Source organism: Rhamphochromis longiceps, linkage group LG19 (assembly GCF_057381845.1).
Source record: "Rhamphochromis longiceps isolate RC_006_pf linkage group LG19, R_longiceps_female_GT1.1, whole genome shotgun sequence".
Classification (NCBI taxonomy): domain Eukaryota; kingdom Metazoa; phylum Chordata; class Actinopteri; order Cichliformes; family Cichlidae; genus Rhamphochromis; species Rhamphochromis longiceps.
In genome coordinates, this window is record NC_140575.1 from 12,409,428 (window position 1) to 12,436,369 (window position 26,942).

Sequence of the window (26,942 nt, forward strand, 5' to 3'; positions counted from 1 at the left end):
AGAGAGCAGTTTCTGATGCTTCAAGAATGGGAACATGAGAGGCTTGAGAGGTGCAACAGACCCATTTTTAACACCGCGGTTGTTTTAAGAGAACATTTTGTGCAATTAGCAAAGCAGCAAGACTGCCAGCTGAAGCAGGACCATCAATCAGGAAACGCAGGGAACTGCCCCGTGCGGGGGCATCAAACCTGAAGGCCCGGGCTCACTGTGTGCTCTTTGTGTTTTTGTATGCAGTTTAATTAATTTAATTTAACCCTTTCAGGCATGAATTATGACAACCTCAATCAGGATCTTTCTCTTAAGTATTTTTATTCATCTTTAAAAATATGTATTTCTCAAAGAGTTTTTTACATGTCCACTTAGGTGGACAACATACGTTTTGACAAACAAATCAATAATATAATATGTCTGTTGTGTTTATGTGCAAGTCTACCATCAACACTGACACAAATACAAGAAAACAACCTTTGAATCCACTGCAGTGACCACTATGTGTGAAAGGGTTAATTATTATTGTTAGCAGTGTTAATGTTAAGGACATTTTATTTTTGCTCTTAGGTTACATCAGTGGATCTGTAAAGAGAGCACACGTGGCTGAGGGGAAAATATGTGAGTGCCGAGGCAATCAGTAGTGCAGCGGTCCCTCGTTTATCACGGCATTACGTTCTGAAACTAACCAGCGACAGGTGAAATCCACGAAGTAGCCAACTTTATTTTTTACAGTTATTATAGATGTTTAAAGGCTGTAAAACCCGTCACTACACACTTTATACACTTTTCCCAGACAGGCACGAACATTTTCACACTTTTCTCTCTTGTTTAAACTCTCAAAGTTCAAACCTTCGTAGAAAAATAAGTCCAGGATTATAGAAGGAAACCAAAGGAGTGCAAAACGTTTCTTCAACATTGTTGTGTTTGTCGTGGAGAAAACTTACAAACCTACAGTACAGTCACACTTCTAGCATCGAAGATTTATTTGACAAACTGAACGCATTCTGTACTGTACAGAAGACACGCGGAGGAGACTGATTGACAATGGTCTACAGCCAATCAGGATGCGGATCAAAACAACAAAACAAAACAAAAAACATGGAAAATTGCACAAAAAAAGGCTGCGAAAGGTGAACCGCGTTATAGCGAGGGACCACTGTATCTGTGAGAGAACATCAGCTAAACATGTTCAGGTAGACCTGGCATCAAGTCTGGTATGGCTGTTTTTAGTGGGAACACAAAATCTTCCAAATGTTGCAACTAAACTAAGAAGGTTTAGTTGTGCTTAAATGTTGCATGCATGCATTAATTGGAACATGCATGGTGCAATAAATAAACTGTGACACAAACATGTAGAAACCTGGGAGGATGTAGTCCTCGAGCATACACGAGTACAAACGGACTATATTTGTTTGGGCCTAAATCTGCTGAACCTGTCCATCGCAGCGAGCAGACAAAGTGCAACGCAGAGTGCTCATTTCTAAAAAGTAATCGATGACAGAACCTTCAGAGGCGGCTAAATTTATTCAAAGTAAAAACCATTTTGTTTTCTCTACGCGCAGCAGCCAGGCTGATTAACGTGAGACACAAAGGCAGTGAGTCAACCACTCCATCTCTGTTAGGACCTCTCCATCTATCAGGCTGGCTGCATGCTAACATGGGCGTGGAGTTTGGAAGATAGTTGAGTGACACGTTGTTAAGAGTCTTTCTCTCCGGCTGGATTTATAACTACGAAGGAAATGCAGCAGTTTGTTTTGCAGTAGGCTTTTAAGAATATGTAAATGATCTGAAGGGAGGCTGGAAGACGAAGAATGATGGTGGATTCCATTATTGGCACTATCACAAGCACTGCAGACAGAAACATTAAAGAAATGAATATAAGAATAACTCACTACAGATAAGAGAGAGCAGACAGGGTGAGTCATTACTCTGACGTACTCAACCACACCTGGAGGGTTTGTTAAAGTTTAAAAGCGTCCTGAGGAGCGTGATGGCTCATTGTGGACAAAAACATTGTTCCTGATAAATAAACCACACGAGTGGCTGCAGACAGTCATTTTATAACCCGTTCTTGATCTGTGGATCAGACGCTCTTCTGTACTTGATGGAAGCCACACTCTCGTGGTCGTATTTAATGGCTTCTGCAGTCAGAAACGGTGCCACCGCTCTGCATTAGCATCCAGAAGAAGAGCATCTGCAGGGCAACAGTTAGCTGCACGCCACTGTGTGTTCTTAGCCTCACGTGTCATGTGACACTTCATTAGGAAGATCGTTAAAACATACAGAACAACAGAGCTTTCAGAGGTGAGCGTGTCCATGTGTCTGTGTGACGTTTGAGAAACTGGTGCACTCATAAATATGCCAAGCAGCAGCAGCAGAGAAAGCACTCTCAACGATTAAGTCTGCCTCAATCAGAATATGCAGGTTTGTTTTAATGGGGCTGTAGTGAGGAAACTGTCCTCTAGTCAGAGCCATCCCAGTAAGCACCAGCCTGCTAGCCATAAGGGTCTGTATCAGCTAGATCAAACCCACTGACTCCCACTTGAGACTAAGGCTACAGAAGGTTTATCACCCATGTCCAGATCGCCCAGTTTAAGAGTCTGCTTTTTGCTAGGCTTGGCTCCAGACAAAATTAACCCCAGCCCATTACTCATGCTGCTAACAGCCAGCCAGTTTCCTGCCAGTTAATTTCCACTCAGTTTTCCAGTTCACCAGTGTAGAACCTCCAGAACCCAACAGTTCCCTGCCCGACCGTGTCCCCACGTCTTTGCAGTCCATTTTTCCATGGCTTTATTTGGCTCTTTGGTTTAACTTGTTCAAGTTGAATTAATTGACTTTGACAGGTAGCTACGGCTGTAGCCTCCTGTGGACCGAATGAAGTTTGTGATGCCATGAATGTGAGTTGGTGCAGATCCTCAACATTATTCTCAACAACAGAAACTATATATTTCTTTCTCTCTCTACTTTCTCTCCTTTTTTTAACAGTGTGCTGCAGGACAACTCGTGTTTCATTAAAACAATATGTCACTTTGAAACGGAGCAACAGAGAATGCCCCAGGTAGACAGTTTACCTGGGGTTTGTTGGGGTGTCCAATCAATGCTGCAGGTGGAGGGGAGGCAGAACTGGATCCCTGAAAACAAGGGAGCAATGGGATATTCAGAAGAGGGGGCGTATTTGCCCAAACACACAGTATAATGGATTAACAATACAAAAAGCCATACTTAGACTGGATCCAAGAACAAACTGCAGGATATGAGGATCATCTGGCACAGTGGGAGTTTGTGCTTTATGATTGCTCCTATTGCAGCAGGATGAGCGTCGTGATAGAGTACCATCATTATAATAGTGTAGAAGTGCCCGATTGTTCTCGTTAACACCAAGCAGTAAGCATCTTCTTTACTTCAACTCATTTTCTGATATTTGCTGGGTTATCAGTTATTTCCAGACTTTATTGAGGACACAGATCATGAGTGGGTCCACAGAACAACAATGATCATTTGTCTTTTATTTACGATGACAGCATGACCTCTACAGTTTATCACACTTTATCTTAAATCATAAAAAAATACTAATGCAAGAAAGTGAGGTTGTGATAACCCTGTCTAATGTAAAGTACCCGATGAAGTGAAAAATAATGATCGTATTTGTCACCGTTTGACTCGCTGTCAGAAAAGGTCTCAGCGCTTCCATCCAATTGAACCGACCTTCATCTTGATGAAATTTGAAAATGAAATGAGTCTACAGCAGGAAGCAGTCGAAGCCATTTTGTAAATTAAGATTGGGCAGATAACTTGAGGCCACTGGCTTTTTTTGGTTTGTAATAATATAACAGTAAATACCGTGTTGTGACACACTCAGGTCGGCCGGCGCGTTAGCCGAACACACCTGCATCATTCTGTCTGTTCCAGCAGGAAAAGCCTGGCTTTACGTGCCGTTGCACGCTGCATCCTACAGCACTTTATTTTTGGATTATATGCTACAAATAAAAATATTACCATTACAGTGCATAATAAATAGTGAGCTACTTCTAGTTACGATCTTTGCAAAGGTAAAGGAAGAGAGCCAGGAGAAGAAGAAAAGTGGAGCACTTTATGTCAGTAAAATGAATTCAACAGTAGAACCTAATTAACTTCCCTCCCCTTTGAAAACCTCTCACATTCATCTAATTTAGCAAACTTTAATAAAGTGCTGTGCGCACATTCGACTCAAAACAACAGACGAAAATCCTTTTCTGGCAGCTCACTGATGTTCTGCTGAAAGATCCTTTTTATTCCGTGCACTTTATCAGAGCGCAGACTTCAGTGGGCGACTCCACATAGAGCGCATTAATTGGACAGAGAGCGCAGATATATCTTCTGATTTTTGCCTGGCTGTTCGTTGCTGGTAACAGAATTCTGCGTCTTCGGTGGTACGTAGGCTCCTTTCATTGCACTGAATGTCGAAATGAAGCTATGAATAGAACCGAGTACCTACAGTGAAGCACTGCATATGAAACACAAGGAAATATGGAGGCCATCTGTCATGCACCATTACTACATTATTTTCATCAGTCAGTATCACACATGTGGAAATGCAGCACTACGGCGTGACACATACCTCTTTTCAGGAAGGAATACAATTCGGCATGTCATCACACTTATGTCCCAGTACATTCTCAGTCTTTGATTCCTGAGCGTTAGGATGATAACTTACAGTAAAAAATACATCATCACCTCTGAGCAAAGCCTGTTATTCCAGTGTCAGACAAATGTAATAATTTAGAGCGTCTCTGATGAATTCATCCGTACAGTCCAGAAAATGTGTGCATGTTTGATAGCAAACTGTATGTGTATGCAGGTAACGGTAGCTACATACTGTGACTCTACTGGTTTGCAATTTTAGTTGGGAATGATTGTAAATGCAGAATTATTTTCCAACAAAATGCAGCTGTATGCAAAAGTCTGCCCACACCTTATTTTACCTAATGATGATTGTTAATGAATCCAGACGGCTGAGACGTCAGTGATGTTAGCAGATGCAAACCTCTGCATGTGGCACATTTGATATTTTTTATTATTTTTAAGCCACTGAATTTAAAAAAGTTATTTTTTCTAACACCTGTGCACCGCTGAGGTTGCATTCACTGTAAAATATCAACAGAATAAACAATTTGCTCAAACTTTTGCAAACAGCTGTAACAGTAGAGGATCCCAGTTCCACTCAGCATTGTGCAAACATCATTTCTCATGTTCTTCTCTCTTTAAACCCGTCCATCCAACAGCTCACATAGTAAACAGTATCTCTTTATATAGTTATATGATAACTGCCAATATTTACTTCACCCCACTTTAGAGTGACAATGCAAGTAGAGCTCAAAATAGGTCAAAAAAAGGAAAGTTGCCATAATCATTGCAAAGACGGCTGTGACCTTGTACACTCTGGACTGTTTCTACAGTCTATTAGTGAGCTCTTAAAAGAGTCTCTTAAAATAAATGTGTACAGCATTTGTTATGCAGGATCATCCATTGATTTGAACCAGCACTCTGAGGATGAGGAGTCCTTTCCTGGGAGATGATTCACATCAGAGATGACAACTGCTTCAGAGAGCTTCGTACTGCTATCAGTGAATGTTTATGAAACATTATTGTTCAGTGCATTTATCACTGCAGGAGTTTATGACATTCTCGCACTGTGTTGCAGTCCATGAAATGCAGTTTTGCTGCTACCAATGCAGTCTTTTTCCATGGACGATGTAGAAGGAAGTTCTTGCTTGAATGCCAACAATCCCATGACATTTCGATGCGCACGTCGCTGTAAGTGCACTGGCAGCTACAAACCAAAAGCTATAAATATAATTTTCAGCTACATTTCGCCTGCTGAGAATGAGGTATGAGCTCACAGAGTGAGAGACACATATGTGATTTCTGCGCTGTTGTACTCGTATCTGCCACTCCACAGTTCTACACTCGCACTCCTGTACATCGAGTCTCGCCTGTGGCCCCTCTTCTGCCACCTGTACCACAAAAAGGCCTGCTCAGATGAAGCTGCTTCTGGACTGCCTGGGACATCCTCCTCCACAGGTCCCACAGTCATATGGGATACAGCCACACACTCCAGTATCTCTGCTGTAACATCATCTGACTCCATGGATAGCAGGTCCTCTGAGGTTATCTCTTGGAGATCTGGGCCTGATGATAGAACAGGTTCTGAGGCTGGACTTGTGGGTCCAAAGTCTAGTTCCAGTGATGTATCAGGAGATACCGAACTAGGAGGGGATATTGTGACAGTGACCTGTGGTAGGATGTCATGTAATCCCGAGGCTACGTCCTGAGACATGTGATACTCCGTAGCTGGGTCCAAACAGACAAACTCTGTTGATTCTGAAGGATCCAAAGGGCCCATTGCAGCAGGGTCAACAGATGGTAGAGGTGAACTTGAACTGTCTGACTGGTACATGGGTGGGTCTAAATCCTCTACATTTGATAAAGAGTCAACACTAATGTCAAAAGGCTCTGGTTCAGGATCCATAAACACTGAGTCCAGATCATCTTGATCCAGGGAAGTCAGCATGACCAAGTCAAAATGGACCAGATCAGCGTGATATATAGTGGTGGTGTCCAGTGGTTCTGGAAGAGGTGGCCAGTCTGAGTCTTGAGACTCTTGAGATTCAGGGTTTGGTGGAGTTTCTACAGAGCTGGAAGCAAAAGTTGAGACGGATGTTTTCTCCTCATCAGGGAGGTCGGAAGGATGATCGGGAAAGGTGATAATGGGATCTGGATCTGTGACACTGCCGGGTGGACTCGCAGGATCGTCCGAGTCAAGATACTCTGACACAACAATAGAAGGACATGTTATGCCGCTATCCAAATCAGACAGTGTAACAGGATCAAACTGAGGAGTTGGTGCATCACAGACTGAGGTTGAGCCTTGACTAATGGATACGGGCGATTCTGATGGTTGAAGTTCTTCTTGTGTTGGGTCTGAGGAATCTGTATTTTCCAGTGCTGAATATGTTGAGGACGCAGCAGTAGGATCTTGAGGGCCTGAATCTGGTTTGTCCACAGTGACAACATCTGGAGACTCTGAATCTGACATGATGTCATAATCCTGTTCATCTGGTGGTGACACTGTAACTACAGGGACTGGGTATGGCAGCTGTATCGTATCCTTGTGAATTTGCTTGGAGTCTGGGGGGTTTGTGTTATCTGTGAAAGATGGTTCAGATTGGGGTAGGGAATTATTACGTGGACCTACATCTGTTTGTTGTGGAGTGATTACCATTTCCTGTTCAGGTGTTGATGAACCCTGAGGACTCTCAGGGGCTGTTTCTAAAGAAAGTGGCGCTGTACCGTGGGTGGTGAGTGTTGGCTCATTAGTGGCCATGTCAGAGGAGCTTAGAACTGCACCGTCGACTGCAAGCTCCGATTCAGCTCTGGTGAGCACAGCAGTAACATCAAGTGTCTCTGGCTTGACTGCTCGAACAGAGACAGGAAGTATTGGATCCAAAGAAAGTGGTATGGCACTTTCTACGTACATTGACTGTGGAGAGGCAAGAATGCTCGGGTCCATCGAGAGCTGTTTTGGCAGGCCTCGGCGGGCCCCTTTCTTTTCGTCTTTTTCTTCTGGACAATTAACAGCTGCATCTGCAGTGCTCTGCCTGACCAAGACTTTGCTGCGGGCCTGGGTCCCCACCGATACCTTGGATATTTGGGGCTTTTTCTCTCTAGCCCCCCCAGCGCCTCTATCTGCAGTGGAGGTTCCAAATCTTCCTGCCCCGGGCCCGGGTCCAGGCCCCGATCCCGCTCCAGGCCATGCCCTTGTTCCTGTCCCTGTACTAGGTCCAGCTCCTGCACCCAAGCCTGCCCCAGCTCCAGCGGCCATGTTGCCTCCCTGGGGAGACCATGTGTTATAATGCTGCGTGAAAGTGTTGAAATTACTGTTGAAAGCACGAAGTTCTTTACAGAGGTCCCTCCTGAGTTCAGCTAGCTCTCGGCGCATGGCCGAGACCTCTTCCTTCCACTGCATGCTGATAGCGGCAGCCAGTGTAGCCGACTCTTTGATACTGGCCTGGATGGCCTTTGGTGATGGCCGTTCTGGAGCACTAGCTCCAGTGGATCTGAAGAGGCTCGGAGAAACAGGTGGTCCAGACAAGGGTTTGGCTGTAGCCCCCGTGTTGTCTTGGTGGTAAAGCCTGTCTCTTCTGATGGGGCAGCCTAGATCATCATGAGTCAGAGGGACTGTGTCTGCCAAATCCTCATGTATTCTGTCCTGGTCAGGTAAACAAGAGTCTTCCTGCACATAATTTCTGTCTGGAAGACAAATGTAGATATATATATCTGTAATATGGCCAAAGGTGTGAGCAGCTGGAGAGAATGTGCTTTTTATTGTCACAATGCAGTAACATCAAGTCATGCACTGAATGCCATGAGTCAAAATAAGATAATAGCTGAAATGTACAGCAGTGATTATTGTGCCAATCTCCTCGTGTGACTCCCACAGATGTATAGCAACAATATGTCATATTAGCATTTAGACAGCACTCCCATTTTGACTCATTTATGCTGATGGTTTACACTGCCTTCTCATCCTTAATTTCTAGCATGCATTCTTCACATCTTTTCAATGCACAAAGCTGAAACTCCTAGCTCCTGGAACACATCATAGAGAATGGACAATTTCGTCTAATCAGCGAGGTGTGCGAACAGTCCTTGCGTGCTCTTCGACTTCCGTTTGAGGTAAGGAAATGTGAACTTTGTGCAGTGAAAAGAGGCAAAGATGAGCAAATATTCCAAAGCTTTTCTCATCAATCAGGAAGTACAGTATGAACCCTATTGAAAATGTCAAGTCCAGTTTGACTGACTAAATCGAGTTGCCCCATTTCCAAAACTGGGGCAAAATGCATTGCACCAAACTCTTAAGAGATCTTTGAGTTTACTGAGAAAGCAGTGTAAGCAAACATTTATAGGTATGAAGAATTGATCATAAGCACATCTCCAGATGTCCACACCTCTAACTCTCCCTATTATAGCCCATATAGTTGGATCATGAATCTACTGCGGGAGGAGGTGGAATCCACTTGGACTTCTTGTCCGAGCCGTTTCTCTTCTGTTCTTCCCACATTCTTCATCTGTACAAGGACGTATCCTTTCCTCTGTGAATCCAGCAATCAGGGAATTGTTGAAACCAGCAACAGCTTACAATTTGTTATAATGAATGCTCAGTATCAGAAGTAAATGCATGTTTCAGCTGAGTAATTTGCACGTATGATACATATGACTAACTAGTGCGACAGTTCGGTTACCGCTGTAGTCAGCTGATCCGAGTGTAGACACAACTGTCTGCAGCTCTGTAATATCATCTCGTTGTGCGTAAACGTGAGCTTGAGACAAAATAACTTGTGTGAATTAAACAGTCTGTGAGTGAAAAGCTGCTTTTGCAGCACCGTGTAAACTCGCTTCAAGTAAAAACTTCATGTGGTGTTTCCAGCGAGACGATAAAGCTGCGTGCTCACTGTCACCATGTGGCACAACAAAGAAATATATGCAGTGGAAAAAGCAGCAGGTGTCCTTATTCTGACCTGATTTTTATTTCAGACACTTTCCATTTGTGATTTTCAATAGGGTTCATAGCTTTACTCTTTGATGCATCCAGTGGATGAGCAGATGAAGCACTGTATCCAAAGTACGAACAGCTCACAACTGGTCACTACAAATGCCTCAGTAAAAATGAACACATACAAGAATGATTCATGCAAATATTCTGAAACTGTTTGACAGTATGAGTTGGCACTAATAGTCTTTATGTATCCATAACCACACATCCTTGTTAAAATAAAACGTATTAGTGTCACATGTCCATTAATATATTGTGCAGATTTATGTTTAACCATGGTTACCTGTGGTGGACCTGATGGTGGAGGTGACGGTGGAGGCCATGGGGGGAATGCAGTCGTCATCTTGGGAGTAGCCAGCCTGGATGGCTCGCAGGTAGCTGTGGCTCCGGGTTCGGAAGCAGCCGGGCAGGTCCAAAGCGTCCATGGCCTGGGATTCCACCTCGCTGAACACAGACTCGCACACAGACTCAAACTGGCCATTAATTTCTGTTTCACTGACCTGAGAGAAACAAAGCCATAAATAAGCTCCATCGATCGAGGGTAGTGAGGATACATATTTTTATCGGTTGGCTGTAAACCTCCACTTTTTCTCACTTTAAAATCATAAAGAAGCAGAGTCTGTGAGAAGGTTCGTGGAGTCAAGGTCGTACACTGTCAGAGAGTTCGTGACACATTTGTTGTTGGATTTGATGTGAATGCCTTTAAAACAGCAGAAACTGTTAAACCGTTATCTCTCCACTCTCATTTGGCAATATCAGGAATCAAAGATAAACATCTTGTTCGACTGGGATTAGGAATTAGAGGAAGTTTAGTTGAAATGCTGGGACTCCAAGCAAATCAATATCTCTCTTTTACTAAGGAGATGAATATCTCAGCAAGTCCCACTGGAATCCTTTAATTTGTCCAGATAAACAATGTGCAGTAAAGTGTTGAGACTAAATTTATGTCAGAAAAATTATGCCTGGGCTTTGAAAACAATACTCAGTGCCGTGACAATGAAACTGGGAGAATCGGCCTCTTTAAGTGGGATTTTAAATGAAATGACTTTATTAAATTTTCCTGGAAATTAAAGCCAACCCCTCTGGCTCCCTCGGGGATCCAGGAAAATCTGTGCAAACCTAAAGGATGCGCACTCACCTGGCTCACTTGGCTAACACAGCTAGCCTGACTGAGGGTGCTGACAGCCCGCATATAGCTCTGATTCCTGGAGCGAAACTTGGGTGAGTTGTAGTTGGTGGAGGGATCCAGGGCAATGCTTGGGTGCATGTCCCTGGTGGCTTGCAAGTGGTAGCTCTGACTGAACAGAGAGAGAGACAAAGAAAAGCAGGACAGGAGTGGGACTACAGCCATAAAGCAAATCAATTAAATATAATCTGACTGATAAACAAGCATTTTGTGTAACACGATGAAGAATTACTAAGCACAGCTGGCTGAGCTTGAGAGGGAGGCTGGATGACACCGTGGCTCTTAGGCTGTCTCTTCCTGTTCCCCCCCGCTACATTCATTCGTGTCCTTAGAAAGGCACTTTGATTTTTGTCGTGCTGAAACATCCAATCAGTGCTTGGAAATGAGGGAAATGCAAATCAGGGGCTAGTTAGTGAGCAAGCACTTTGGAGAGCACCCCAGTGTCAGCCAGGTCAATTAAACGTGCTCCCCCAGCAGTGCAGGAGAGGTGCTCAGAAACCCACGGCTGGTTAGGAATCTGCCGAAGAGAAAATGACTCGGAAGAAATGTGCTTTAAGTAAAATAAAGAATACTATGTGAGCCGCTTTTGGAATAGCAAAGTGAGGTTGGGTTCCCTTCGCCAGATCTATTTCTAATGACAGGCCGGGATGAGTAAGCAGTTTCTGGGCTTTTTATAGAGATAAACGCTGGTGTTTGGCAGCATGAAAATGCCAGTGTGATTAAAAGTCTCCCAATCCATCTTGTGATGCTGTAGCAAGGCCCTGCGTATTTGCAAAGTAATATCAACTTTCTGAACACTCAAAGACATGCTGGGGTAGAAACACCCAGCGATTAAGTGTAAATGTTGTGGTACAAGCACCACATATCTTATTTTTAGCACTATATTTAAAAAAAAACTCTAAAAGCACGCTGATGTAAAGAACAGCAGGAAAAATCAAATCTGCATTGTGTGCATCATTGCCTTGTGCTTTGGCAGTATGAGCAGATTGCCCCAGGTGACCTTTCATTGACTGGTCTTGAGTGTTTGCTCTGTAAGGCGTCCATATTGAATATGTCAGCAGGGCGGCGAGCCAGCTGGCTCTGACATCTGACCGCTGCAACGTGGCAGCAACAGAGAGGCAAGGGGAGGAGCTGAACCTGTATTCACCTCAAGTCTGCAGCAAAATTGGTGATGTAGTTACGCATGTCACTGTTGATTTTATCCAGGCGGTAAGAGCTGTGGGTAGAGAAGAAAACAGAGTTACTGGGTCCCACAAGGAGCTGTTGGATGGATGTGACATCACGGAATGTTTGCTTGGGAATTCTCACCAAAGCGCCGCAAACATTAGGGTGACACCGTATGACCGTCATGGCGTTTGTGTGATGAGGAAAGTGGGTGGATGCTACAGTTAGAGTCAGCTGGCAGGTTGAGACAATGTAACACGTTCACACAACGAATGGCAACATGAGGAGTGCGGTACGAGTTGGTCCACAGTCGGTGAAGAAAAAAAAGGATCTGATGATGAATGCTGAACACCACAGCTACAGTGAAGCATCAATCACACTCTCTTTCTCTGTGTGGCTAATTACATTTGGTTAATTGAGCTAAATGAGGACAAAAACACTTTAAACTTTAAAGCTTTTAGCTGACAAGATCAGATAGAAGTGCACCGGCTGATGCTTGAAATGTGCATGACTTCGCCCATCGCTGCTTGTAGAGCTGTCTATTATCAGCAGCAGAGTGAAGGGAGGCTGTTTTGAGAATGCGTCGGCCCTTTATCAAATCATGCCACAGCAAATTTCCTCTAATGTTTCTGATTGGTACTAATGCACTTCCATTGTTGGCCAATATCACAACAGGGGATGATGGGAATCTCACACTTCCTGCTTTTTACGCTGCCAGTGAAAGTGCTGTTAGTGGTTAAACAACGTGCATTTTAAGCCGAAACCATTTCATCCTGGAGCAAAAATTCAAATAATCATTTGATTTAAGGGAACATTAAAAGAACGGGGACAAAAATTGGGAAACATGCTTGGGCGTAGGTGTGTTTGATAAAGAGCAACGCCCTGCAGAGATCTTTACTGCAAATGTTTTCTAGGGTTTTGTCAGTGTGGTGCAAGAAAGCAGCAATCCTGAAATACCTTAAAGAGGTGAGAATGTGAACAGCAGAAAATTGAGTTTAATGCACCTGCAATCGCCGAACCAAGACGACTCACAGCTGTCTGTGATAAGCTCTCGTATATGCTGTTTAAGCCATGAGCGCCAGCATCCAGGAGGCTGCGGTCGTTGAGAACGAGACGCTATGTCGTGGAAGATTAAAAACGCTCATTTTGCTACAGTGCTTTTGTTATACTAGAAATAGAGGCACAAAAGTGAAGAGACGAAGCTCTGGAAACAGAAAAGCAGCATATCTATGCATGACACGTCCCACGCAGCCACGAATCAATGAATTGGAATTCCGCTCTTACCTTGAGATCTGAGGGAGAAACGCTCAAACACAATGCCATCTAAATGAGTAATTACAGTATGTTGAATCAAGAATTATCGAAAGCTTTGCCAGTGTTAACTCTGATTAATTATAGCAGCCGGGAGCCAAACAAATGCGAGTTTTTTTTGGAAAGTGCCGTAAATGCGCGTGATTGATCAGCTTGTGCGATCAAAGTCAAAGTGTCGTTTAAAGACAGGGTGGCGGCGACAGATGTCAAGTGGAGATGCGCGTGTGCGTGTGCACGCGTGTCAGCGCACCCCGTTATCAGATGTGACATATGATTACTGATTGACTCATTATGCTAATGACTCATAGTGAAGTTTGCCACATGCCATTCAGTTCATCATCATTAATACTTTCTTTAAATATCTTTGGCAGGTCTGACCACGGCACAAACAGCCATTCATATTCATTTCATCGCAGCTGTCAGCTTTACAGGACGCGTGCGGCCCGGGCAGGCGTGGGGCGAGCGGATGATCATCTAAAACAATCACCTATCTTCACTTCTCGGCTCCACCCGCTCAGCGAAGCAGCGATGCATTCTTTACTGGTGAGGCGAACAAAGAGGCGACCCCGTCAAACACGAGAGCCCGGAAGAGTGAGGCGAGGTGACACGACTCGACAGGCTGTTCTCGCTTTAACGTGATTTGCTTCAGGGACCTGGTGCTGTCAAATTTGTGTTTGGCCAATCTGTACGCCCCCAGAGGGACATCGAATTGGTACGAGTGCAGAGGAAATCCAACCTGCGCCACTTCTGTCTTAGATCCAATCTAATTCCATCCCACGAGGCCGTTGAACCACAACAGCCTCAGAGCTCTCACATCTTTGACATCATTTACAAACATGGAGTGCAGCGCTACGGTGACACAAGCTGAAAGTGGTCAGACTTTGAAGCACCTCTTGAGATATTAACGTGCTCAGACAATTAAGAAGTATCACTGGTTTAAAATATCACCTGGTGGCTTAATTATGCAACCAAATTAAGTCTTCTTCAGGTCTAATTTCTTTTCAAATTATTGACTTAAAGTGTTCAAGTGTAAAAAGCATCTTTGTCAGTGCTGCATGCAGAGTATAGGCCAGTCAGAAAAACACTTTGAGGGCTGATTTATAAACCTCGGCGCGCTCTTTCATATACAAATAATACACAAAACTTTCAGTCATGACAGTGTTTAGATTAAAGCTGCAGGTCGATCCGTGTCTCCAAGCTGACCTTCTCACATGTTCTTGTGCCTGAAAAAACTTCAAGAGGATAATAAAAATAATAATAATATATAATAATAGTTCAGGTCTTTAAATGTTTCAGGCATCTGGTACTACGGGGTCTTTTGATGTCTGATCTCTGTAGATTTGAAAGTCTATGAAAAGCACAGTTTAGAAGTTCGGGGACTGATCTGATTTACTGCTTTACTGCCACTTTATTAGGTACACCTTGCTAGTACCATGATGGACCCTTTTTCTTTAATTCTTCGTGCTTCAACAGGTTGCTGGAAACATTCCTCTGAGATTTTGGTCCATGTTGGCACGACAGCATCACACAGCTGCACTTCCATGGTGTGACTCTTCTGTACCACCACAACCCAAAGAAGCCAGTCTGAGATGATCTGAGCTTCGTGACTCGGTGCGCGATCCTGCTGAAAGCATGTATCAAAATATCCGCCACTACACCACCAGCAACCTCCACCAGTGAAACCAGGCAGGATGGAGCCATGCTTTCATGGTCTTTACAACAGATTCTGACCATGCCATATAAATGTTGTAGTAGAAATCAGAATTTCGGCATCTTTTCTCTCTCCATCGCTCTTCTCCTCTATTTTTCTTCTCCTTCTGTTAACTGTCTTCCTAACCTCTCTTTCTTTCTCTTCCCTGTCCCCCGGTCCTGTCCTTTCTGATTGTAACAACTCAAAATGAAAAAAATAAAATAAAACCTGAAAAATAAATTATAATAATAAAGGTCAAATAAGATAAGACAATCAAGTGGACCAGTATAGCAAATGCTGTAATGTCTACTCGGGGAAATAAATCTGCTGGGCATTTTTCTTGGCCTTCAGGCAATAATTCTGATCCACGTCCAAATCATATCTGACAGATATTAAAACTTAAATATGTAAAAACACATTTTTATCCAACAGTTTTATTTATTTACTTTCATCACGTTTATATTTATGGTTCTTATTTGTTTGAAAAACAAAGTGAACTCGTAAACAAACACTGTGATTGTATTGTTCTGTACTCAAACCGTAATTCAATCATTCACAGTGTAGGAATTAGTATGTTAATGTAATTGAAAAACCTATGGCCATAACCCGAGGTTAATGGCATCATCAAAAACTAATTGGGGTCACGAGTTATCAAGCCTGGTGTCCAATCAATGACACAGGCTTGCAGGAGTGGGTCAGAGCTACTGTAACACACTCGGGCAATTTCAGTGTGCTCTTCACAAGGATGTGAAGTGCGAGTTGGCTTGGAGGAGAGAGATCTCTGAAACGTTGGCTACAATCTTCTCACTGAGGGTTTCAGTATTAAACAAGCTGTATATAGAGACAGTTTAAGGCTGGGGCTACGCGCCCCACATGTTGGGATAGCTAACGATAATTATTTTCACTATAGACAGATTTAATAAAAACAACACACAGCATTACGTTAGCATGCAAATACCACTGACTGCTGATATACATCAACTAAGAAGCGGAATATTCGTGTATTTGTGGCAGTTTTGCCGTTGTTTGCTCACACTAAGAGTAAACTGAATTTGTCACGTGTTTTAAAGGTTAATATCAGGGTTTAGTGGCGGCAGGCTGATGCAGCAGGACAATAAACCTTGAACTAAAATTCCATCTTTTGAAGCGGAGCGGTCGGAGCCCTAACCTTAACCTGACGTAGATGTTGTGGAATTACCTCAGGGAGCCGTTCGCACAAGATTAAAGCGCACTGCTGATTGGAGCATTTTCTGTCTGGACAAAATGTTTCCGTTACCTCACACATCTTTGCCATTTCTCTACTGCAACTTCACTTCCAGTATAACGCATGTACACCTGCTCATATAACCAGGCTCTTTTAGTGCCGCGCTAAATCAATGCCAAGCTGTTGGATGCCACATTATGATGTTCTCAGAGCGCGCGATCAGTGGAGTATTAGTACTCTTCAGTAATGACACCTTTGGGGACGTTCCTGGCATTTAAATGAATGCACCGACCAACCTTCTCCCGCAGACTAAATGCCATCAATGGACTGGGAGTCAGGCCCCACAGCCTGATCCATGAGTGTCAATACTTTTCTTTCAGCGGAGCCCAGCAGACTCGGTCTAACCGCTGAGAGGGCTATTATTCAGAAGAGCCTTGGAGGACAATAACTGCAACTGATAGCCCTTCCTGCTGTTGCATCTTCATAAATCATTCACTGTTTATGTCTATTTAAAACGGACGGTGATGAAAGCTTTGCAAGGTGTGACAAAAGTTGCATATCTCACTGATTACACAGAAAGAGCTTCTGAGGTAGATGTTAACATGGCCAGACTCCTCATATCAGCATGATCCTCGCTGATCACCAACCATAATATTTCATTTGTCAGTATATATCCTCTGGATCACATATCTGGCTTATTATGTAGTCATGAAAGAGAAGTATTTAACAGTAGAAGCTGGTTTCTGGATATCTGCTGACCTACTTCCTGTTCTGTTATCCTGCAGAGAGACGTCGCAAACACTTTGCCAGAAAAGCTCGCAATTAATCCTTCTGCTGTGCGTGTGTGTCTGTGTTTTCGCGACGGTCGGGTTAATAGTGGCGAGGTGCATTAATGGATTCCGTGGGTGTTGCCCATGGACGTTTCCACGCTTCTGTGGAAAAAAAACAAAACCGTGTGATGGAAAAGCCTTTTAAAAACCTGCCTGAAGAGCGAGAGTAGAAGAGCGAGGGACTCATCGGTGTGTGTGGGTCGTGCATCTTACTGTGACTTTCTGACAGTGCATACCACAAACTACGGGGCTGTCACCGGCCACACTGCACACTGAGGTCAGACGCAAGGTCATCTTTGCATAATGCCTCCAATTTATGTCATTATTTGCTTTTAGGCTTGTGCAGACCCGAAGCTGAGCAGACAGACAGTGTGATTTATGCAGAAGTCTCAGCAGCCCTGTGATGAATTTTTCCTACCCGCTCGTCCCCAAGTGGAACACATGGCGCGAAGGAGAAGCTGAACAGGATATACTTACATTATGCAGCAGAGGCAACATCAACCCTGAGCCACAGGGGTCGTAGTTCTGCCCAAATTTCAAATAAATTTAGCAGAAAAGGTGTATTTTTTGTTAAGTATTACAGCTCTATAAACAGGCTCCTCCTATTCAGGGTTTATGTCTTTATTTAGCAGGGTGCTGGACAGTAGTGCTCATCCACCTCATGTTTAAGGTGCAGATAAAACTGAAGATGAAAAGGTGAATGGGGCCGGTGCAGAAGCCCCACCCACCAGTCACTGGTTAACATACCTGCCCCCCAAGCCCCAGGGTAGTTCAGTATTAATCCTGTTACCTGGGTAAGTTTGATCTAAAAATAAGTGTGGTCAAACAAGACCTCATTTTTCCTGCAGCATCACCTGCTCTGAGTGGCTTCTTCAGAGTTTAGTCCACCTTCCACATTATCCCCAATTTTGCCTCCAAGGTTCTTTCTGTCGTCACCTGAACTGAAGAGCACTCGAAGTGATTTTAGTTAACAGGAGAGAAAACAAGTGAATTAAAAGTTAGGTTTAGAAGTAAATCTAAAATGTTTTTACTCTTAAATCAAAGTCTTACTGGAAACACATCACAATCATCGGCGTAGATCACAGAACTACCGCAGAGTATTTGCCTTTGATCTCGTCTGCACATTTTGCCCCAAAGTCTTGATAAAAGGAAAGAAACCATCGAACTGTCTGAAAATGAGAAAGTAAAATCGGGCTTTCTGCGACTGAAGTTGAGGCTGCGGGTCTTTAATGGATCCCGCTGCACTCGACTCAAACCTTGGCTGATAAATGCACTCGATATATGAGAACAGAGGCAGATAAAAACACTGTGCTTTGGAAAAGCAGGTCTGGGATACCCTTTAAATTGTCACATTATTAAAATACACTTGTGAACCTCAGCTATAATTACAGTTTTCACATTCTGCAGAGAGAAAAGAAAGATGGCTCCGCTGAGCGAGATGCAAAAGTGAATCTACTTTCTTTTATTGCCACCTTTTAGAAATGACTGAAAACGGGAATCTGCCAAACACAATGTCTTCATTTAGTGTCTGGAGTACTGTTAAAACACAATTTCAAAACATAAAAGGCAGTATAGTAAAATATGCAAAAAAGGAAACACTGGATAGAATATACAATTTAGTAATAGAAAGGATGTCGTGTGGTGCCTCTCATGTTTATCCAGAGCTGTGTTCAGGTGAACACCTCGTGAAGGACGAGGTGAGGCAAACAAAAACCGACAAATACCTCGAGTCTGTTGGTAACACAACCTAAGACTAAACGTTTAAGGACACAAACAGCACTCTTTAGTACAGGTGTCCCCAACTCCAGGCCAGTTTTTAGATGTGTCCTTGATCCAACACAGCTGATTCAAATGACCTCCTCAACATGTCTTGAAGTTCTCCAGAGGCCTGGTAATGAACTCATCATTTGATTCAGGTGTGTTGACCCAGGGTGAGATCTAAAACCTGCAGGACACCGGCCCTCGAGGCCTGGAGTTGGGGACCCCTGCTTTAGTAACTCATTTTATTCTAATCTGATGGGTTTGTAAAAGCAATAATCAAAGTAACTCGTCTCGCGTCTCTCTGTAACGTAATTGTTTGAGTGAGTTTTTCGCGTGTCTTCAGCTCATCTTATCTTGTAATCCTCTTATGAGTGTTTTCCTCCACCGACAAGTTATCGAAACAAAAGCCCTCAATTTCCTCACCATTTAATAGGACACGTCCCAGAAGAGTGCGCCTAACATGTTCTCACAGCTGATATGAAAACCCATGAAGGAATTCTGATGACTACAAGGTTCAGCCATCAGGGGCTTGACACCGACGTGCTGGTGGGTCAAATATGGAATATTAAAACTGGTGCTCGGGGGATTGTGCACGAGAGAGGTAACAGTGAGGCAACAATTGCTCCTAAGAACACAGATCCATGTTCATGATCTGAAATTACATCAGATGTCAGGAAAATGAACTCATTTAAAGAGGTTTTATGAAGCAATAAAGGTTCCAGAAGCTGGAAAAACTACACTTTTATATGAATGTCAGCTACTTTCAATCAGTCATAAATACAAAAAAAAAAAAAAATTAAGTGTAATCATTGGGCAAACAGTGGTTTATCCAAGCTGCAAGGAGGCTGTTGTCTTATTTTTACTCTAATTTGACTGATGTATCTCCTAACCGGTCGCAGCAGATGGCCCCGCCCCTCCCTGAGCCTGGTTCTGCCGGAGGTTTCTTCCTGTTAAAAGGGAGTTTTTCCTTCCCACTGTCGCCAAAGTGCTTGCTCATATGATTGTTGGATTTTTTCTCTGTATGTGTTATTGTAGACTCTACCTTACAATATAAAGCACCTTGAGGTGACTGTCGTTGTGATTCCGCGCTGTGTAAATAAAATTGAACTGAACTGAATTGAACTAAAATATAAGGCACTCCTACTCTGACTTCACTTTTCAGACCTCTAACCCAAACCCCATCTGAAACATAAATGGGCACAAAACCGATAACCTCAGAAATAGTAACACCGTTTTGCATTTAAGTCACATTTTTATTTATGTTTGAATTTGAGTTTTCATTATTAGCAGACAGCTCACAAAGGTACGACTGTACCGGGGTTACAGTACGTAACCAATGGTTGTTGGTGACCTATAATGAATTAAAGTGAGAGGAAATAAAGGGATTTTTAGACTGTGGGTGAAAACAGCTGCGGCACGCAAAGGAAACAGACAGAAAGCATGCAAGTCTATTATAATCAACCCTCAAACTAAACTTGTGAAAGTTTAAATGATAATTATATGAGCTGTTCAACGTTTTTATGTTTGGCAGCCACAGCGGTATGAACCTCCACAGTTGGATCCCAGAGAAATACTGGTGGACGTTGAGACATTGAACAGAGTGGGATCAATACTTAGAGTTTGACTGGTATCATCATGTTTTTCTTTCTTATTTGCAAACATAATATGTGTAGAATATGTGATTGCATAAACATACATGTTTATATTCAGGACATCAGATAGATGTTTGCTTTGTGCAGCACTACAGGGACACTGACTCACTAAACACGACCCTGCAAGGAAAAACTAAAACCGAAAAAGAGCCAAACAACATTAATTACTAAAACTTGTAGCTAGCATGCGTCATACCTCTGGGAGTCCAGCAGATCCCTGGGTCTGATGATGGCCTTGACCAGGGCGTCTGGCCGCACTGACTTCTGAGGCGACATCTTGGGGCTGGAGTCTGACTCGCCGCTCTCCTCGTCCCCCATGGCTTTAACATAGCTGCTGCTCCGCATCCGACGGCAAGGTATCTCATCGTCCTTCCCACCTCCAGGATAACCCCCCCACTCATCCTGGGGCACCTTGTGGGTAGGGGGAATAACAAAGACACATAATAGTTGTTTTTGCTACTTGGGAGCAGAGCATTAATACGCTTTCATCTTTTAAAGCTTTTAAAACAGTGAGCGTTTGGAAGCATGTTTGAGCCGCTCCATGAATGTATTATTCATGATGTTTTTAGCTCCGCTTGTTCCTCACTAACTTCCCGGTTTCCTCCTTTAGCTGCTGATTGCTCTGTACTACAAAGCTGCTAACTTTGTTTTTTTACAGACTTTAAAATGCCCATAAATCTGAACCAAACCTCAGACCTGTCACTGCAGATGACCTCTTATGTATTTGTATTGACAGAACATATTTATTACTGCAACTTTAACAGCCTTTTCCTCTCAGTGTGGCTCTCTTCAGCATTACAGATGCCTGCTTTACAGAGTTCTGCTTTGCTTATTAGAAAAAGTGTATTCCTGATACTTGGTGTAGTAGCATTCATTATGTAAAATTACATTTAAAACACTGAATTCACTGTATTAAATATTTTAAACAATAACAGAGGACAGAGGTTTTTCTTAAATGACCAAGTCAAATATGCAAATCAAACGTTTATTACCATGAGACTAAAAACTGATTTGCAAAAACTAAACATTTCTTTCAGCAGTTTCACAACAACAATAATGAAACAGATAAAAACAAAACCGCGAGCACCCTGCAGCTCAGCATGTAGCACCGACAGAATTAATCTGTTAAATCTTGATTTTCACTCCTGCATATGCCGTCAGACTCCTGAGCCATCGTCTGAAGACTCTCTGAATCCATTCTGTACCAGTGAAAGTGTCACTCGCTGCAACACAACCCCCAGTCACGCACCGCCCTACAGGCTGAGCGGAGGCATCTCCAGTGGTGAGGGAAAAAGTGTGTACTACTATAAGATAACAAGCGGGTGCTGGCAATAGCAACATGAAACTGGTTGCAAAGAGCTTTGTGGAAAACCTGCGGTTGCTTGTAGTTTGCACAGAAGATGCTGATTTGTCTCTAAATATTTTTACTTCTGCTCATCAAGTGTTTGCAGACAAGTGGGTGACCTCTGTACAAACATCAGGCAACCCTGTGATCCTCTATGGGACCAGCCAATCACTGCTGGACAGGGAAAGCATTTTTCCCTTGTTACTGGTAGTTGTGTGACAGGTCTGTGGGAGTGGGGCCTTAGCCGGGTGTACTTCTCAAGAACTTCCACACCGTTTTCCTGGTTTCATCAGGATTCTCATACTGAATTCTGTGGAGTGGATGCAGGGAAGATTAGTGGAGATTATAACCTCGCTCCTCCATATTTACCTGATCTCCATACGTACTCGCCCCCTCGTACACTCCGCTCTTCTTCAGCTTCTCTTCTGCTGTTCCACCTGCTCGCCTGACTACCACAGGAGCCTTTAGCTTCCACTGGATCTCCGGACTACAAACTCTCTCCCTACTTTTGAATCGCATCTTTAAAACCATCTATTCAGAATTGCATATCCTTCATCATGACTCTGTCTTCGTCTACTTTTACATTGTTTAGTTTTTGTACTTTCATGCTTGTTTTTATTTTTCATTTACCTTATGTTTTTATGTTGTTGTACTAACAACATAAAGACCTTGAGGGTCTTTAAAGGTGCCTGTGAATAAAATGTATTATTATTATTGTGTCAGTGAACAACAGATGATTGCACCTTTACTGGACACTGCAGAAACGTCCAAATGTTACTTCTGGTGTGTTGTTATAGCAAACCAAAAACAGGTTCCTGAGTATGCAGCTACCCAAACACAATCTGCCGTCTTCTTGTACTTTCTGCTGATTTTTGGAACAAAGTTTGGCGAGTATTGGTAAGAATATTCTCATCTTTCCTTCCGGCTGTGAACGAGCCATAGCGGTGAGATATTTTCACCAAGTTAACAATACAGAATAACAGAATCCTGACCCCGGTGTCTCACCTTTTTATGTAAATGTAGTTGTTTTAAAACCCTGAAGCCATAAAAGCAGCGCTATAATATTTCCGTCAATGAAGCAACATGCCGCTTGATAGACACTTGAACTGAACCCCGACCTCTGGCACAGTTTGTTCCACCCATTGAGCTATGCAGATCCTTTCTTGATTTCTCGATGAGTCAACACACATTAACGCCTTCACACAGCTGTGCGGTGTTTTAGTATTTCTGCAGTTTGGCCAGGTTACAAACTGCTCAAAACCTCGACTGAAAGTCGGCTGTGAATTTGACTGGGCTGCTGATCATAATTACCGCTGGAAGAAAAGCTCGAAACCAGAGGAGAAAAGGAGCTGCCTCTGCTCGCTCTGTCGTAAGCTATCGGAAGTGGAAGCCTGCCATCGAAACGAGCAGGGCACTGCATATGTTGCAATTTTCATCCACTTGTTAAACCAGGTAATTGAGTATCCACGTGAGAATCACCATTTCCCATTCAGAGCGAGAGCACTCATTGGCTGTCTTTATTGCATACGGAGCAAACAGTTCACACTGAACACACAACATCATGGAGGAAAATTAGTTTCTGAATCATCATCGTACCACAAAGGAAAAGCGACTCCATTATGGTACATGCCGTTACACAGCACACAGCAAAGCCATTAAAAGGCTCTAATAGGTTTCTGTATTGAAGACAGTGGTGCAGCTTATTAAAATGTGCTGGGCTAACTTCACCCACTGATATAATGAATCAGTGATGATTGTTACTCCCTCTCTCACTCGCTCTCTTTCCTGCACACATTTTTCTTTAAAAAAAACAACAGAACTGAGTTATTGTGTTGATAACAGCTGAGTCAGGACCTTAGCCTCACTTACAAACACACAGCTGCAAACACAAACCCCTTACTCCAGCTTTTCTATTTTGCTTTTTAGATTAACCTCGCTGCACTCTGTGATGTCACAAGCTTAGCTAGCCATGCTTTTACATGATACGACACCGTCAGTCATCATTCTGTGTGGAAGCTGGACTCACTTTCACATCTTTATGGAGATCTCGAGTTTTTATTTTGTTCAATCTGACTGCTGAGCAGTTTTCTTTGATTTCATAGTAACTCTGCCGCCCTGGTTTTAACATGTCCTCAAACCACAACTGAAACACATACACAAATACAAAGTTTGTGTTTTCCTCCAACAATCAGATGTTTCTGAAAATGAACTGGGTGGCAGCTGACTGACAGCGGCAAATGTCAGGAGGAGATGGGCTACATGCAAATGTCATCAATGCATCAGGTAGATGACTGTAATCACTCCCTGATACAAATGCCATCAGCAGGAAAAATAGCAAGTGAAATGTGAATTTTATTCAAACGGGTATTTGCTGCAAATAAAAGAGTTATCAGTTTTATATGGAAAAAATAGAAAAACATCAAGAATTCATCAAAGGCATTAAAGCTGATGTTATATTTATATTCTGGAACGTAAACGGCACTAATCCCGCAGCGTTAACGTGCGCACACTCACAACTGCTAAACTAGCGAGTGTCATCAGATCAAAACATCTTGAACAATCGAGCAATTATTTCCTCGATCATGATCCACGCTTTGTTGCAAAAAGCTGAATACAAGCATAATGTCCTAACGACACGTCCGTGATGTGAGTCAGCTGTGCCAGGCTCTGGGGACGGAGATCTGGTGAATGTGGAGGCCATGTGAGTACAGTCACGGTCATGTTCCAGGAACCAGTTTGAGACGGTTTGAGCTTCGTGGGGTGGTACGCTACGCTGTGGTCATGAAAGGATGGACGTGGACGACACTCAGGTAGGCTGCTGTGTTTGAACGATGCATCTTGAACACCATTACATCGGCCTGAACCACCGATACCGCTATTACGTTGCTTACAACAGTTCTGACCCTACCATGTGAATGCTGCAGCAGAAATCGAGACTCAATCTTCTATTGTCCAGTTTTGTTGATCCCCTGTGAACTGCAGCCTCAGTTTCCTGTTTTTAGCCCCTCAGTGGTCTGCTTCATATCAGCACTTTTATTTCTGTGCTTAATTGCTTTCTGTCTTACATTCACGCTCTGATGGATGCATCGGAAAGCAGCTTGGGGTTAGTGTCTTGCCCAAGGATATTTGGCATAGAGACTGGAGCAGCTAGGGATTGAACAGACAACCGTCCAATCAGATGACCTGTTTTACCTCCTGAGCAACGGCCGCTCCCAGTGCTCACTGGATAACTTCTGTTTTTTGGACGATTCCCTGTAAACTCTGGGGATGTTTTGTGGGAAAGTCCAAGGAGATTAGCAGTTTCTGAAAGACTCACAGCGGTCTGACCGACACAAACAGCCACACCACATTCAAAGTCTCTTAAATTTCCTTTTGTCCCCATTCTGATGCTCACTTTGAACTTCAGTGTCTACAAGCCCAAAAGAGCTGCTGCCAGCTGACTCAGAACCAGGTTACCCAATAAAGTGGCATTTTGTGATGACATCACTGAGGAAGTTGTGTTAGGCTTGAGGTGTTTGGATGTGCTGCACAAAATGCCTCTCGAACACTAACATGTACTCGTGTGTGAAAGGAGTTACAGAAGCTTACTGTGATGCAAAACACACAGTTAACTGGGACATGTACACAGCCATATGGATACACTCTCAAACACACAGCGATACAAGTCATTCATCTCCCCTCCAAAGACAGACAGACACCATCTACCAAATGGAGTCGATGGGTTAATTAAGTCTTGGAGGGGTTTGATATTTTTAGACGTCTAATTAATGAACGGAATGCCAGAGGACAGGCACAAGCTGTGGTGAGATTTGTTTAATTTAAATTTGCTGATAAAGAGGATAGATTCCAGGGTGTCTCCCTGTGAAGATAAAAAACAGTGAGTGGTCAGTTTCTGATCGTACGAGTGCTTCGCTGCTCACCTTGACCTAAAGATCCCACTAAGAGAGGAATTCAGAGGTGAGCATCCAAAAATGTTCCACAGGGAAACTTTGATGAAGCTTCTGATGCAATGATGTGAATACGAGCCAAGATTTGTGGGAGCTCTGTGAAAATTCACAGTGGGAAATTTTACATTTTAGCTTTTCTCTTCACAATAACGGAACTTTAACTTGATTTAATCAACTGGATTCTGCTCAAAAAATAAGAGACGCGGTTCGGGGAAAATTTTTTTCTCGTACTATAATGAGATTTTTATGACCACAACTCCTGGTACGTGCCCAAGCTGCTCCGACACTTCAGCAATGGCAGCAAACAACCTTGCCTCACCAGCATCTCGTAGCAGGATTAAGCAGACACTGGCACATTTGTGTGTCTACTTTTACTTTGTCTACTTTTACTTTCACAGCTTTGATCTGTGGCTCTGTCGGAGGCCAGAGAGAATGCAGTGTGTATATGTGTGTGTTTGTGTGTTTGTGTGCATGCCGGTAGTGGGGGTAGCCAGGCCCCGGCCAATGCTCCTGCAGTGCTGCAGTGCATTTCATTGATTAACTCTGCGGCTCTATCTATACACCCACTAAGAGACATAAGTCACTGGTATTAAGTAAAGAAATACGCTGGGGCAGACAGAGGGAGAGAGAGAAAGAGTGAGCAATGCACTGTGCAGAAATATGGAGAGATGGCTGATACCTATTGGTTGATGGGAGTTAGAGTGCTCTTAAAGGTGCAATCACTGGTAATCCCATCCACCAGCCTCCCACTACACACCAACGTGGACTCCTCATGTCTCGTGCTGCTTTTGCACAAACATGCAACATTCACAAATCTGCAGTCTCAGCTCATGTTGTTTGTTTGTTTACTGCCGCTTTACATTTTCAGACAAAGTCGTAAAAGTGTAAATAATCGTGCTCAGTAACAAAACGACAGCAGTCATGCCCCGGGAAGATGAAGAGAATAAATTTGTCATTTTGGCTGTAACAGAATCAATCTCATGAATACCAACAGCACTTCTCAGAGTGATTCAAACACTAAAGCTGCTGTATGAGCATCAGCAGAGCTCACAGGGGCAACGAATGATTCCAAGAGCTTAACAGGAGGGTTCTAATCTGCAGACGTGCTGGCAGCTCTATGAACCTGAACTGTGAGCTAAATGGTAACTTTATAAAAAAAAAAAACGCTCACCGGGGCATTTACTCAACGGAGCGCGCTCCTGAACTTGAGATGGTTAACGAGCAACAGCTCAGTCGCTGTAGAATGGAATGGCTCAGTCACTGTAGAAT

General features: G+C 43.3%; 1 protein-coding gene across 3 annotated transcripts in view; it reads right to left on the minus strand.

Moving 5' to 3' along the window:
- The window catches only part of dlgap2a (discs, large (Drosophila) homolog-associated protein 2a), a 54,094-nt gene that overhangs the window by 21,458 nt on the left and 5,694 nt on the right, over positions 1-26,942 (minus strand). Inside the window, exons 2-7 of one of the 3 annotated variants that reach the window (XM_085391339.1) lie at positions 20,578-20,792; positions 11,917-11,985; positions 10,722-10,881; positions 9,867-10,083; positions 6,380-8,280; positions 5,651-6,313 (exon numbers count right to left, since the gene is read on the minus strand). In XM_085391339.1, the coding sequence (XP_085247465.1) occupies positions 5,867-6,313; positions 6,380-8,280; positions 9,867-10,083; positions 10,722-10,881; positions 11,917-11,985; positions 20,578-20,792 (3,009 nt within the window). In that variant the 3' untranslated portion in view covers positions 5,651-5,866. Of the gene's footprint in view, positions 1-3,062; positions 3,123-5,650; positions 8,281-9,866; positions 10,084-10,721; positions 10,882-11,916; positions 11,986-20,577; positions 20,793-26,942 lie in introns of those variants that run through there. The other 2 variants (XM_085391340.1, XM_085391338.1) reach the window with 2 other exon arrangements.